This window comes from Mustela lutreola, chromosome 11 (genome assembly GCF_030435805.1).
Source record: "Mustela lutreola isolate mMusLut2 chromosome 11, mMusLut2.pri, whole genome shotgun sequence".
NCBI lineage: Eukaryota > Metazoa > Chordata > Mammalia > Carnivora > Mustelidae > Mustela > Mustela lutreola.
In genome coordinates this window covers 65,926,160-65,940,154 of record NC_081300.1, presented here as the reverse complement: position 1 = coordinate 65,940,154, position 13,995 = coordinate 65,926,160, and the positions used below count along the sequence as shown (strand labels likewise).

Genomic DNA, 13,995 nt, shown 5'->3' with positions numbered 1-13,995 from the left:
CAGAAGCTATAATCAGACTATGTGGTGGTCCAGCAGTCAGATCAAGTGAGACAGTCCCTGATTCCTGTATCTCCTAGTGTTCATCTCCAAAATGACATCCATCACCACCCACCACCCCAGAGACATGAGCCCTGATACCTCAGATGGGTCCTGCCTCTTCTTCACATAAGCCTCTTCCTATTGTCATGGGTAATAGGACTCCTCATACCTACTCTTGCTGCTGGCAGGAGCCCCACAGACACGAACAAATCCTCCCCTGGAGGATGCATGCCAGCCGTGCATGGATCAAGGGGAATCAGGATGTGAGCACTGGATCATGAATCTCCACCTGGACAAAAGATTTCCTTGCACTTCCAGCTGCCAGTGTGGAGTGGCCACTAGGGGGCCAGAGATCACCTGGAAAGGCCTCAGGGATTCTGACTGAGAGGATTGCTTACCAGGACCTGAAACCAGAAGGTAAAGGTACAGGTTTACTACACTATCATCACCTGTGCTCTAATATAAAGTTCTGACTTGGAGTCTCTCATCTCTATCCTGTGGAATTTGTCTCTGGCTCTAGCATACGTCCAGGACTTTATGATGCTCCACCCCACCCCCATTTCTGCTTCACCAGTCACTGTGAATCCTTGCTCAAGCCCTGGGTTTGTCCCTGACATGGAGGGCACCCTGGGGATACTGAGGTACAGTATCTATGGCCTTCCCCAGGATCTCTCCATTGGCACGGACTCCTATAGCACATCAATGGCTCCCTAAAACTCCATGTGCACCTGGCAAGGGAGGAATTTTTTTCCTTTTTTGATGTTCACAATGTAAACCAGGAGTAAGACACACACTGACCTATGATCCTCAGTACCTATAGAGGAAACATTTCTATGATGGATTCGGGAAATGCAGACAGACTCTATCTCACAGCTCAGTTGTGACCATGCCTCCCCAGGAACCAGGTCAGGACATGGAGAGGGATAGAGTTTGGACCCCAGACTATGGGAACACAGGGTGAAAGAGAATCACCTGGGCTGAGGATGAGTTTGCAGGAGCTGCCCAGCTCTCTGTGTCCCATGTTGCTGAGGCCATTTCTCTCTCTCTCTCTCTCTCTCTCTCTCTCTCTCTCTCTGTGTGTGTGTGTGTGTGTGAGAGAGAGAGAGAGAGAGAGAGAGAGAGAGAGAGTTTTCTTAGTAGCTGAGTCCATCTCTAAAACCACAAGGCTCCTCAGCAGCAATCCCTGAGCTCTGGCTCATTTGCATAACCAGCAGGTGTCTCCAGCAAGCAGATAAGAGGGGGCTGGGAGGAACCCTGCCCAGCCTTGAGCTTCAGGGAGCAAAATCAAGGGACCTGCACCATGGCCTGGATCCCTCTCCTCCTCGGAGTCCTGGCTCACTGCACAGGTACTGAGGCCAGGCTCACACCCCCCTTATCCCCGGGTTCTGGAACACTCCTGGCCCTGACTATGAGCTCAACAGTGGACTGCCACTGGGGGGCAAGATCTCATGACTGTCCTTTGGGATGAGAGGCTAGTTGGGTGTAATCTCTTCCCACTGTTGTCATTGGCTCTGTCTGACCCCAAAAGGGCTGCACCTGCCCAGGGAAAGGGGAGGAATGGTTCTCATTTGTTCAAAGGGTCTATCCACAAGGCCGGCTCATGGGCCCCAGAACAAAGAGGACATCAGGGTGGGAACTATCTAGGGAATCACTGGGATTTAAACCAGGGGTGGTAGTGTCCAGGGGGTGATACTCTGGCTGGAACCTACCTCTCATCTTCTCTCTTGCAGGTTCCATGGCCTCATACGTGCTGACTCAGCCACCCTCACTATCAGTGAATCTGGGACAGACAGCCAAGATCACGTGTGGGGGAGACAACATTGGGAGGAAAAATGCTTACTGGTACCAGCAGAAGCCAAGACAGGCACCTGTGCTGATTATCTATGAGGATAGCAAAAGGCCATCAGGGATCCCTGACCGGTTCTCAGGCACCAACTCAGGGAACACGGCCACCCTGACCATCAGCAAGGCCCGTGCTGAGGATGAGTCTGACTATTACTGTCAGGTGTGGGACAGCAGTGCTAATGCTCACATTGACACAGACAGATAGAGAAGTGAGAAAAAAAACCCTTCGCTATCTATGTCACACTCCCATCCATCCCCAGGAGGCCTGTGCACAGAACAGGGAGCACTTCTGGCCCAGGTCTCGACCTCATCTGAGATCCCCAGACCTTCCTTCCTATCCAGCCCTCCAGGCAACTCTGCACAGGGAGGTCAAAAGAGCATTTACCACTGATGGCACTAGGCAGCCTACTTCTCTGTGCCTGGGTGTCAACTGCAGGCACAGGGCCTGGGTCGAAAAAAGACACAGGGAGACATTTGGCCAGTGGTCATGACCTCATCATTTCTATGTAGTGCTCATGGGCTAATGCTCTCCCGACTAATCAGGATTACAGTTCAAAATGTCCCGGCTCAGCTGAGTTCCTGAAGCTCTGGGGACATGAGAGGAGCCTCCTCTACCAAAAGTGGAACAGATGGGTACAGTGGACACTGAGAGGTCACCCATATCCCCTCTTCTGAGCTCACACATGCGCCCACTGCTTCCTAGAGCCTCTGGCCACTCACTCTAGTGAGCTCCTCACTAGAAAGTGCTGCCAGTTCAGAGATCTGCTTCCCCAGGTTTCTGTCCCTTCTCAGAGAGTTTCTTATGAATGATCTCCAGAGGTCCAGAGCCAAGGCCCTGCCTCTGGTTCAGATGTCCTGAAAGTCCCAGCTGGAGAGCTCCCTGAAGGAAGGAGGCGGATCGGATGGCTCACTCTCTGTGGGTCGCTCTCCTTCTGCCCAGGCTGATTTTCCTTCTCTTTCCAGGTTTTTAAGCATGAACTTCCTTATCTCAGAGTCTGCTTCCAAGAACCCAATCTGACATGGCCAGAGTCCTAGAGACAGTCCCCAGGGAACACAGGGGGCCACAGTATATATCCACAAAGCTGGGATGCCTTCCCAAAACCCACAAGGTGCATGTCCAGTCTCCACCAAATGAGATCCTTTTTTCTACTTCTATACAAGGAGAAAAGATGCAGACACACTAGGTGGTGCTCTGGGTTCTGACAGATAGTTGAAGAGTCTCATCTGTTCTGATGGTGAATGAGTGACATTGGGACAGTTGCCTCCTCCTCCACAGTGGCCAGGAAATATTCATCTATGGGAGTGACACACACAAGGAGTGCTCTCTCAATTCAGCCCCCTGATACACACACATTTTGCCCAAGAAGACTTCTTTACATGCACCCTACCCAGAAATACAGACAGAAAACAATTTTATGAAATGTAGTCCAGTCTCTCGATGCTGACACGTAAGAAGCCACCAGAGTCCCACCTTGCCCTCATGAAATGCACGAGACCCAAGCAAACCACAGTCTGCAAATAAAGGGAATATCAGTAATCTTTCTTCCTCTTGATAATATGCAACTATCCCACGACAACCACAAATAGGTTCTTTCTCCCATGAGAGGAAACAAAATACACTTTTGTCTGCTAGGGGTATTTGTTTTTGTCCCACATGATTTGATATCCTAAATGCTAACATTGAGATAGACCGTTTCCGACCATAACACACCTGATGTGAGATGACAATGGGATGAGGCAGGTGGAGAAAACATAAACAAATGATTACTCTGTATCCAAACACATTCCTACAACATAAGGAGAAATTCGTGTTATTTGCATGCTCACTTCTGCCACTACACTGTATTCAGAGAAAGGCAACTCTAAAGACTTTCTTCACCACCCACCCGCTGATCCCCTTTCTTCAGGAAAATACCTGAGCTGGTCCTCATCCCAGCCAGTTGGGAGGACTAGACCTTCACTCAGGAACATTGGTCTATTATCAGACATGCTGGATTGATCTGTGGCACGTTCGTGACCGTAACCACAAACCTGGGACTCCTAGGGGATCCCCTGAATCCATACATACCGTCCCTTGCCTCACTTGTGCAGTGGACACCCAGGACCCCCTGTGACAGTCACCATGAATCACCCCAGCCAGTGCCCTCACGTTGACTCCTGATTCACTCCCAGGAGGCGCTGAAAGAACGAAGACTCTGACTCTGCCCACAGAGCCGTGCAGTCAGTATGCCCCGGGGATCACCATCCACAGCACACTCTCCATAAGGCTGGTGAAAGTGCCATTCTGAATCAACTTTTCAGATCATACAAGGTATGGAGTTTAATTCAAGCTCCGTTACCCAGAGCAGGTCAGTGAAACCCCATGTCCCAGGTGGCCAAGTTGGACCTAGGAAATAAGAAGAAGTAAGATTTTCCATGGTGCCTAGACCCCACCCTGTGAAGCACAGCGAGCACACAGTCCTGGGGGATGGGGAAGCGGTTGCTCCCCAAGATGCAGATGCAGCTGCAGCCGGACTGGGTGAGGCCCAGGCATCTGCAGGTGGGACAGCTCTCCAGTGAGCCTGTGGTAGTGCTCTTCCGGGGACCCTTCTCTGAGTGGTTTCACCCCTGCTCTTCTCCTGCTTGCAACCAGAGTGAGAGGCCCACAGGGAGGCACAGTGGGAGGCACAAGTGACCCGATTTCCCTCTCAGTCAGGGTCCATGGGGTCAGGACCCATACTCACTATGTCCACATCACCCCCTCCCTTCACAGGGCTGTGACAGTCACTTCTGACTCAGCTGTCTTCCTCCAACACCACTTCCTCTCCTCTCTTACAGGCTCTGTGCCTCCACTGACCTGCGGCCGACTCCCTCCATGTCAGTGGCCCTAATCAGGCCCATGAGCTCAGGCATGAAGACACCTCTTGGCAGCAGCAAGCCTGGTCCCCCAGCTGGTATATATACAGATATGAGCAACCATCCGGGGCTGATTCTGAGGATGGAACATGGGTAAATGGCCCCCTAGGCATGACCAGGACTGAGAGCCAGGACTATGCTGACCATTGCTGTGCTACTTCACATACATTGAGAGTGCTGGCAGTGACTCAGGTGACATAGAAGGATGGGGGATGGGACATGAACCAACCTGTCATGGTCTGGCTCTCACTCTCACTGTCATCTAACCGGCTGCTGGTCAGGCCTAAGAACATGTTCCTAGTCCTGGCCCGGACCCTGAAGGATGGGAGAATAGCAGGTTCCCTGATCTCAGATCTATGTTAACACAACTGAACAGTGGCAGATGGTGGGCTCAGCATGGGAACTACAGCCAGGCTTCAGAGTAGATAATACAGATTTGGAGTGTCATTATACATCACGTGGTCCCCAGATGTAATCACGTGTCACTCTGGAGAGATGACAGCTGTATCAGAAAGCACAGCCCTATGGGAATTTCCCTTCTCCTTGGGTACAAGCACCTGGATGGGCCCCAGCGGCTCTGTGACTCTATCCTTTCCTGGATGAGGTTTTCAACAACCTACAGGGCTGCCCAAAACTTACTGAGAAGGGGACCAGGCCCCTGCTGCTCCAGGTGCTTCCCTTCTTTGGGTTTTACAGAAACTGAGGAGGAAAAGCAGACACCACCTTGGAGCCCACCTGGAGACTTTCTCCTGGCACCACTGTCTATCCACTGCCCCAAGTCACCTGCACCAGGCAAGTCTGACCCTTTGCTATGGTCTGACCCACATGGACTGACACCTATGTCCATGTGACCCTGTGTGGTGGCCCCAGCTACGTTAGGGCCTTACTGTAGCTCTGAGGAGAACGATATTTTCCAGTATTTGAAGAGATTTGTATCGTAAGTTCAATTTCTTTCCATGATTCTTTGACCTGTGATTTTGAAATTGATTTTGAGAGTAATTGCATGAGGTCCAAGGAGCAGATGAGGAATTTATTAAGAAGGAAGAACAGAGGCTTCTGCCATTTCCACCTTGGCTTCTGTTAGGAGGATACCTCTGTGGGAGACACAGAAGTGAGATCATTTTGTCCTCACAAAAGAATGGAGAGTTCCATTAGAATTTTTCATCTAAATTTTACTTAATGACCTGAACAATCAGAAACAGGATCTTTGGTGGCAAACTCTATGGCCAAAACAATCATTCCATGGATTTTTCAGGTGAAAGGATCATGAAAGGTCCCTCTAGAGAATTACAATCTGGAGATTCCCACCAGAGCCTTCTTCATCAACAACACAATGAATAGCCTGGTGCCTCCCTCCCTGGTCAGCTGGGAGGTCACTGTGGCCAAGTGCAGCAGCGCCCCCACAGGCCGCTGGCAGAACTGAGAGCAGAAGCTGTCTCCTTCAGGACCTGGACCATTCAGGATGAGGTTGTCCCACATTCCTTCCCAGTCTGAGCAGCCTTCCTCACCTGCTGCAAAGGACTCCTGCTGCCTTGCACCTGCCAGCTTCTGGGATGGGGACCTACACTCCTCTCCCTGTCCTCCCTTCCCTGTCAGGTGCAGCCCTCCCTCATGTTGCTGCTCAGAAAAGCAGTGACAGGTCATCCACGTGGGCCAAGACAGGGGGACTGGACCAGAGGCACATGTTGCCCCTTAATCACCTTGTGTCTACAGCTGGATAAGACAGGAAGGGAAGAATAGCAACTACTACCCTGATTGTCCTCCGCCCCCATGTGACCTAAGGTGAAATAGGGCTGGTCTGAACCCACCTTGTGTCAAACTTGTCGCCACCTCACCAGCTTCTTCCTAGAGTCCCCTCTATGTGCCCAACAGCTTCCTGGAAGACCTGATTTATTACCTGGAAATTGCCTCTTACCACACCTGACACATCCCTCTGTGACCAGAACACTCCCCTTAGGAGAAAAGTCCACATGAGCCCTGAACTGGGTTGGAGTCCCAGGTCCCTCAGGTTCCCCACCTTCCTTCAGATTCTCTACAACGGTCCCCAACGGCACTGACTGGGCTTTTCCCACTCGTGTCTTACTACTTCTTTCTTCTTCCTGACCTGAGAGCGGCTCCTGGACTCCCTCTTTAGAATGGGCCCTGACCTCTGATCATAGAGCAGCCTGCCTGTTCAGTTCTGTCTCATCTCTGGATCCATGTTCTCCAGCACAGAACTCACCACTGATGCCTTGGTCCCCATTCCGCCAGGAGGGTTTGCTTAGATGTGAAGAGTGGAGCTTACTTTCTTCACAAAGAGAAGTCCAAGGTAAGAAGATTGTTGTTTTCTGGGAGCTCACCAATTGCATGAGCACCCACAGTCTGGCTAGTGTTCCCTCTTCCTAACCCTATAATGTTGGCTTTGCTTCAACTCTTATTGATGATACACTCCAGGGAGCGCTCAGCTCCAACTCCTACCCCATGTTCCTCAAGAAAGGTGCTGCTGAATCCCATAACTTCCTTCCTCATGAGAGCAAGCTTCGTGAGAATATCTACCCATTACCTTACATCCGTGGTCCACACTGGACCACATGATCAAGTCTGACTGCCAGGGACCTGAAGAAAGCAAGCTTCTGACTTCCAATTAAATGTAGGTGACAATGCACACATAGAAAGGAGTTCAGTCTACCACCTGGGTCTGCACACCAGTGTGGCTATTATTGGGCCTCACACCCAAGATGGAGAGCAGACTCTGTCTCCTTCAGGTCAACACATGGGGGGGAATGTGCAAGACATAGTGGGTGAGAATACATGTTTTTTAGGGGATGTTCTCTTGTCTCTTTGGGGATTGAGCCGCCATTGCCACCTATCACTGCTGCATGCACAGCTGCTTCAGGGAGAACCAGCCCCTGAGTTCTGTGTGCTCCAGTGCCAAGCCCCGCGATCACCTGCATGACCTCCACCACCCCACAGATATCTATGGGGATGCGTCAGGAGGGCCCTGCCTCTTCAATCTCTAATAGGATTCTTCATGACACATCTGAGCCTGTCATGGCTGGTCTATGGGTGGCATAGCCCACACAGTGGAGAGGATTTTTTTCCTTCTGGTCAGCACTTCATGGGTCAGGGAAGCATGACTTAATCAGTGGATTCTGAATCTAAACATGGACGAAGACACCCTTGTAACTCCGGCAGCCAGTGTGAGCAACCACCAGGGTCAGCAGAGGTTACCTGGGAAAGCCACCTGGACAAGGGGAGGGTCTGGGCATCAGAGGCTCTAACATGCAGGGACTAATATTAGGACCTATCACCTTAAGGAAAGGTGTCTGTTTCTTAGAGAATCTTACTTCACACTGATTTCCAAATCCCACTGGCTTCAGGTCTCTTATATTTGACTTTTCTGGATTTTCTTACTCTTTTGGCACAGGCACTACAACTGTATTTCACCATCCCATGGCAAAATACAGACACTGTCCAGCATTCTTCTCAGAAGTGTTCTATATGAGCCTGTCAGCACATTGGGAACACTGAGGCACAGCATCTCTCTAGCGCCCCAGGAGCTCACATCAAGGACAGAATCTTACAGAACAGCAGGGACTCCTAGAATAGACTATATGCCCTTGGTAAGGGTGACATTTTAATGGGGTCTGACTCTCAGGAGCTGTGCTTGGGTTAGGATGCTACCCCAATCTTTGCCTTCTCATTTGCCTCATGAAACAGGTTCATAATATTCAGACTGACCTCATCTCTGAGTACTGCTATGGCCAACCTAGCCAGAAACCAAGGCAGGACATAGTCTGGGGTAGACATATCATCCCCAGATAAGGGACAAACAGTTGAAGGAGAATATCATGGGCCAGTGGTTGGGTCTGCAGATGTTGCTCCCCCTGCTGTATGCCCCTTAGTTCTGAGCTCTTCTCCAAAAACACAAAGCTCCACAGCAGCTGCCCCTGAGACCTAGCTGATTTGCATAACCAGCAGATGTTTTCAGCAAATGAACAAAAGTAACCTGTGTGGGTAAACCTGCCAACCTGGGCCCTGGGGAGAAGAATTGGGACACCTCTACCAGAGATTGAACCCCTGTCCTCTTCAGAATCCTGTCTCTATGCAGAGATACTAAACCCATGTTCATACACCTCTGGCCCCACAGATCTAGAAAAAGGCTGGACCTGATTCTGAGCTCAGCTAGGGGCTACCCATGGTGGGCAGGATACTCATGATCTTCCAGCAACATAAGGGGCTCATGGGCTAATACCAGAAGGACTTTGATCATTGGCTCTCCAGGACTGACCCTGCCAAGAGAAAAGGGGTGGGGAGTTCCATTACATCACAGACTCCATTCCCGTCAGGCCTATGGGCCCTTGGGACTGAGACTGGGTGAATTGGCAACTTGTGTTCCCACAGAATCCCTGGAGCTCAGTCTAGACTAGGTAGCTAGGAATATCTCCTAAGAATGTGTCTGTGTGGCTGCATGTAGAAGAATGTAAACTCGACCATTCTCTTACACCAAACACAAAGATAAACTCAAAATGGATAAAAGACCTCAACATGAGACAGGAATGCATCAGAATCCTAGAGGAAAATGTAAGCAGGAACCTCTTTGATATTAGCCACAGCAACTTCTTTCAAGATATGTCTCCAAAGGCAAAGTAAACAAAAGCAAAAATGAACTTTTGGGACTTCATCAAGATCAAAAGCTTCTGAACAGCAAAGGAAACAGTCAACAAAACAAAGAGGCAACCCACGGAATGGGAGAAGATATTTGCAAATGATGGTATAGACAAAAAGGTTGATATCCAGGATCTGTAAAGAACTCCTCAAACTCAACACACAGAAATCAGACAATCATATAAAAAAAGGGGGGGGGGGGTGCTGAAGACATGAACAGACACTTCTCCAATGAAGACATACAAATGGCTATCAGACACATAAAAAAATGTTCATCATCACTAGCCATCAGGGAGATTCAAATTAAAACCACATTGAGATACCACCATACACCAGTTAGAATGGCCAAAATTAACAAGACAGGAAACAACATGTGTTGGAGAGGATGTGGAGAAAGGGGAACACTCTTACACAGTGTGGAGATTCCTCATGAAATTTAAAATAGAGTTTCCCTATGACCCTGAAATTGCACTACTGGGTATTTACCCCAAAGATACAGATGTAGTGAAAAGAAGGGCCATCTGTACCCCAAAGTTTATAGCAGCAATGGCCACAGTCGCCAAACTGTGGAAAGAACCAAGATGCCCTTCAATGGACGAATGGATAAGGAAGATGTGGTCCATATGCACTATGGAGTATTATGCCTCCATCAGAAAGAATGAATACCCAACTTTTGTAGCAACATGGATGGGACTGGAAGAGATCATGCTGAGTGAAATAAGTCAAGTAGAGAGTCGATTATCATATGGTTTCACTTATTTGTGGAGCATAACAGATATCATGGAGGACAGGGGGATATGGAGAGGAGAAGGGAGTTGAGGGAAATTGGAAGGAGAGGTGAACCATGAGAGACTATGGACACTGAAAAACAACCTGAGGGTTTTGAAGGGGTGGGGGGTGGGAGGTTGGGGGAACCAGATGGTGGGTATTAGAGAGGGCACGTATTGCATGGAGCACTGGGTGTGGTACAAAAACAATGAATACTGTTAACGCTGAAAAGAAATAATAAAAAAAAAATGGGTCTGTATTCCAACACACCTCTCATCTTTCTCTTCCAGGCTCCATGGCCTCTTGCCTGCTAATCAGCCCCCCTCAGTGTTGATGACTCTGGGACAGACAGACAGGATCACCTGTGGGGGAAGCAACATTGGAAGGAAAGATGGTCAAGGATACCAGCAAAACTAGTCCAGGACCCCCTGCAGATTACCTATGGTGATAGCAACTGGGACAAAGGCATCCTTGACCAATTCTCCAGATCCAACTGGGAACATGGCACCCTGACCATCAGCAGGGCCATAGCTGAGGATGAGGCAAAATATTACCATCAGTCATTTGACCACAGTGGTAATGCTCACAGTGACACAGGCAGGCAGGGAAGTGAGACACATACCCCTTCCCCATCTGTGTCACACTGTCCCCCAACCCCAGGAGGCCTGTGCAGAGAGCAGTGTGCAGGTCTGACCCAGGTCCCCACATCTGAGGTCCCCTGAGATCCCGCTCAACCCAGCCCACCATTTAGGTTCTGTGCAGGGTGGATGGCAGAGGAAATGTACACAGATATTAAAACTACGTTTCACCTAGGACTGCAATGAAGGGATGACTAAACATGTAAGAAGAAGAAATGGAGATATTTTTTAAAGTCCCAAAATGAAAATTACATGATCAGAAATACACAAGCAAGATTGTCAGCAGATCTGATGATACAAAAGCAAAGATTAGTGAGCTTGAATATGTGGCCACAAAACTATTAAACCTAAAACACAGAGAGAAAAGCTGGAAAAGAAAAAACAAAAAAAAAAAGATTAAAGCCTCTGTACCTAAGATAACTTCTTGCAGCATAAAGTGTGTGACAGGAGCAACTAGGGGAGAAAAGATGGGGAGCCTGTGGTTAATTTAAAAAAAATTTCCAGAGATAATAGCCAAAAATATTCAAAATTTGGTGGACACATAATATATATTCAAGAAGCTCAGCGAAGAAGAGAGAAAGCATAGCACACATAGTAATCAAACTTTTACAGACCAGCGATGCAGACACTCTGATAGCCAGAGAGGGGAGTGTTGTTCTGTACAGAGAAACAGCATCATGGTGCAAGCAAGAAAACAGAGGAGCAATGACTAAAAATACTAAAAGAAGAAAACCTATAAACCTTGATCTCTACCCAGTGAAAATGTCATTGAAGAGTGAGGACAAAATAAAACTTTTCAGACTGCAAGCCTCACAGAACTGATCACCCACACACTTTCCCTACAAGTAATAAATAATAAAGGATGCCCCACAGGAACAATAACAGAGAGAAATGTAACATTATGAAAAGATATTTTTAAAATATCAGGTATCAGATCAGAGCTATATGGATAAATAAAAAAATTATATCACTTAATGTTTGTAATAAGTAGCCAATGATTTAAACAGAAATAATAGCAATACATTTTGATTTATAATGGTTGTAAAAACCAAAATATATGACAATGTTAGCAAAAATGATGTGAAAAGAAAAATCATGTTATCATGTTCTTATTGTACCTAAGGATGACTTTGTGCCATGAGGTAGTTTGATATATTAGAAAGTGAGAATGTCCACCTCAAAATAAGACATTAAAATCAAAGATTGAACCACAAAGAGAAAGAGCTGTTAGAGTACCTTCTTTAGGTTTCTCCAGAGAATATGGATCCAATAGAGCATGTATCTCATAAACACCTACATGTATATTCATATGTTACACACAGTGATACAAAGGAGGAGACAGAGAGACTAAAAGAAACTTATGTTAACAAACACATCATGCACCGATGCCTGGGTGGCTCAGTTGCTTAAGCATCTACCTTCAGCTCAGCTCATGATCAGGGTCCTGTGACTGATCCCTGAGTCAGGCTCCCTGCTCAGTGGGGAGCCTGCATCTCCCCTCTTTCTGCTTCTCTTTCTCTTTCTGTCTCTCTCTCTCTTATGCAAAAAGATAAATAAAATCTTAAAAAAAAAAAGAAAAAAACAACCATAGGGACAGACTGCCTACACTCAGAGGAAGGAAGAAAAGGATTCCAGTGGATTTTGCTTGGCATGAAATGTCAGAGACAGTGGATTAGCATCTTTATTGAAAATGGGGAAAAAAAGATCTTCACTTGGGGAAAATATCCTTAAAACATGATATCCAAATAAAAAATGTCCACAAGGGGGGGAAGAGTCAAGATGGCGGAGAAGTAGCAGGCTGAGACTACTTCAGCTAGCCGGAGATCAGCTAAAAAACTTATCTAAAGATTGCAAACACCTGCAAATCCATGGGCAGATCAAAGAGAAGAACAGAAATTGTGGAAACAGAAAAACAACCACTTTCTGAAAGGTAGGACCGGCGGAGAAGTGAATCCAAAGCGACGGGAAGATAGACCCCAGGGGGAGGAGCCAGCTCCCGGCCAGCAGCGGAGCAACAGAGCACAAAACCAGGACTTTTAAAAGTCTGTTCCGCTGAAGGACATCGCTCCAGAGGCTAAACCGGGGCGAGGCCACGCGGGGTCAGCGTGGCCTCGGGTCCCACAGGGTCACAGAAGAATCAGGGGTGTCTGAGTGTCGCAGAGCTTGCGGGTATTGGAACAGGAAAGCCGGCTACAGAGACAGAGCCGACAGTAAACTCACAGATCGGTGATACCTTGAACCGGTCGCAGGCTCGATGAGCTCGGAGCGCGGCCGGAGGTCAGGCAGACAGGAGTAACTGGGCGCTGTTCTCTGAGTGCGTACTGAGTAGTGGGGCCCCGGGCTCTCGGCTCCTCCGGGCCGGAGACCAGGAGGCCGCCATTTGTATTCCCGTCCTCCGGAACTCTACAGAAAGCGCTCAGGGAACAAAAGCTCCTGAAAGCAAACCCAAGCGGATTACTCAGCCGGGCCCCTGGTAAGGGCTGTGCAATTCCGCCTGGGGCAAAGACACTTGAGAATCACTACAACAGGCCCCTCCCCCAGAAGATCAACAAGAAATTCAGCCAAGACAAAATTCACCTACCAAGGAGTGCAGTTTCAATACCAAGGACAGCAGCAGAATTCCAGAGGAGGAGAAAGCAAAGCACGGAACTCATGGCTTTCACCCTGTGATTTTTTAGTCTTGTAGTTATTTTAATTTTTTTTTCTTTTTCATTTTTTCTCTTCTTCTGATAAAATTTTTTTAACTTTTACCCTTTTCTTTTTTAACGTTTTTTAACTAGTTTATCTAATATATATATTTTTCTTTTTTATACTTTTCTTTATTCATTCTCTTTTTTAATTCTTTTTTTTTTTTCTTTTTCATTCTTTCTTTCTTTCTGAACCTCTTTTATCCCCTTTCTCCCCCCTCACATTTTGGGATATCTTCTGATTTGGTTAAAGCATATTTTCCTGGGGTTGTTGCCACCCTTTTAGTATTTTATTTACTCCTTCATATACTCTTATCTGGACAAAATGACAAGACGGAAAAATTCACCACAAAAAAAAGAACAAGAGGCAGTACTGAAGGCTAGGGACCTAATCAATACAGACATTGGTAATATGTCAGATCTAGAGTTCAGAATGATGATTCTCAAGGTTCTACCGGGCTCAAAAAAGGCATGGA

The 13,995-nt window shown here is 47.8% G+C and overlaps 1 protein-coding gene across 1 annotated transcript in view; it reads left to right on the top strand.

Annotated features, from left to right (window-relative positions):
* The first annotated feature begins 1,315 nt into the window (after positions 1-1,315).
* LOC131811716 (immunoglobulin lambda-1 light chain-like) overlaps positions 1,316-13,995 on the top strand; it is a 209,112-nt gene continuing 196,432 nt past the window's right edge. The window contains exons 1-2 of the mRNA XM_059140505.1: positions 1,316-1,385; positions 1,770-2,044. Of these exons, the coding sequence (XP_058996488.1) occupies positions 1,340-1,385; positions 1,770-2,044 (321 nt within the window). The 5' untranslated portion in view covers positions 1,316-1,339. The remainder of the gene's footprint in view (positions 1,386-1,769; positions 2,045-13,995) is intronic.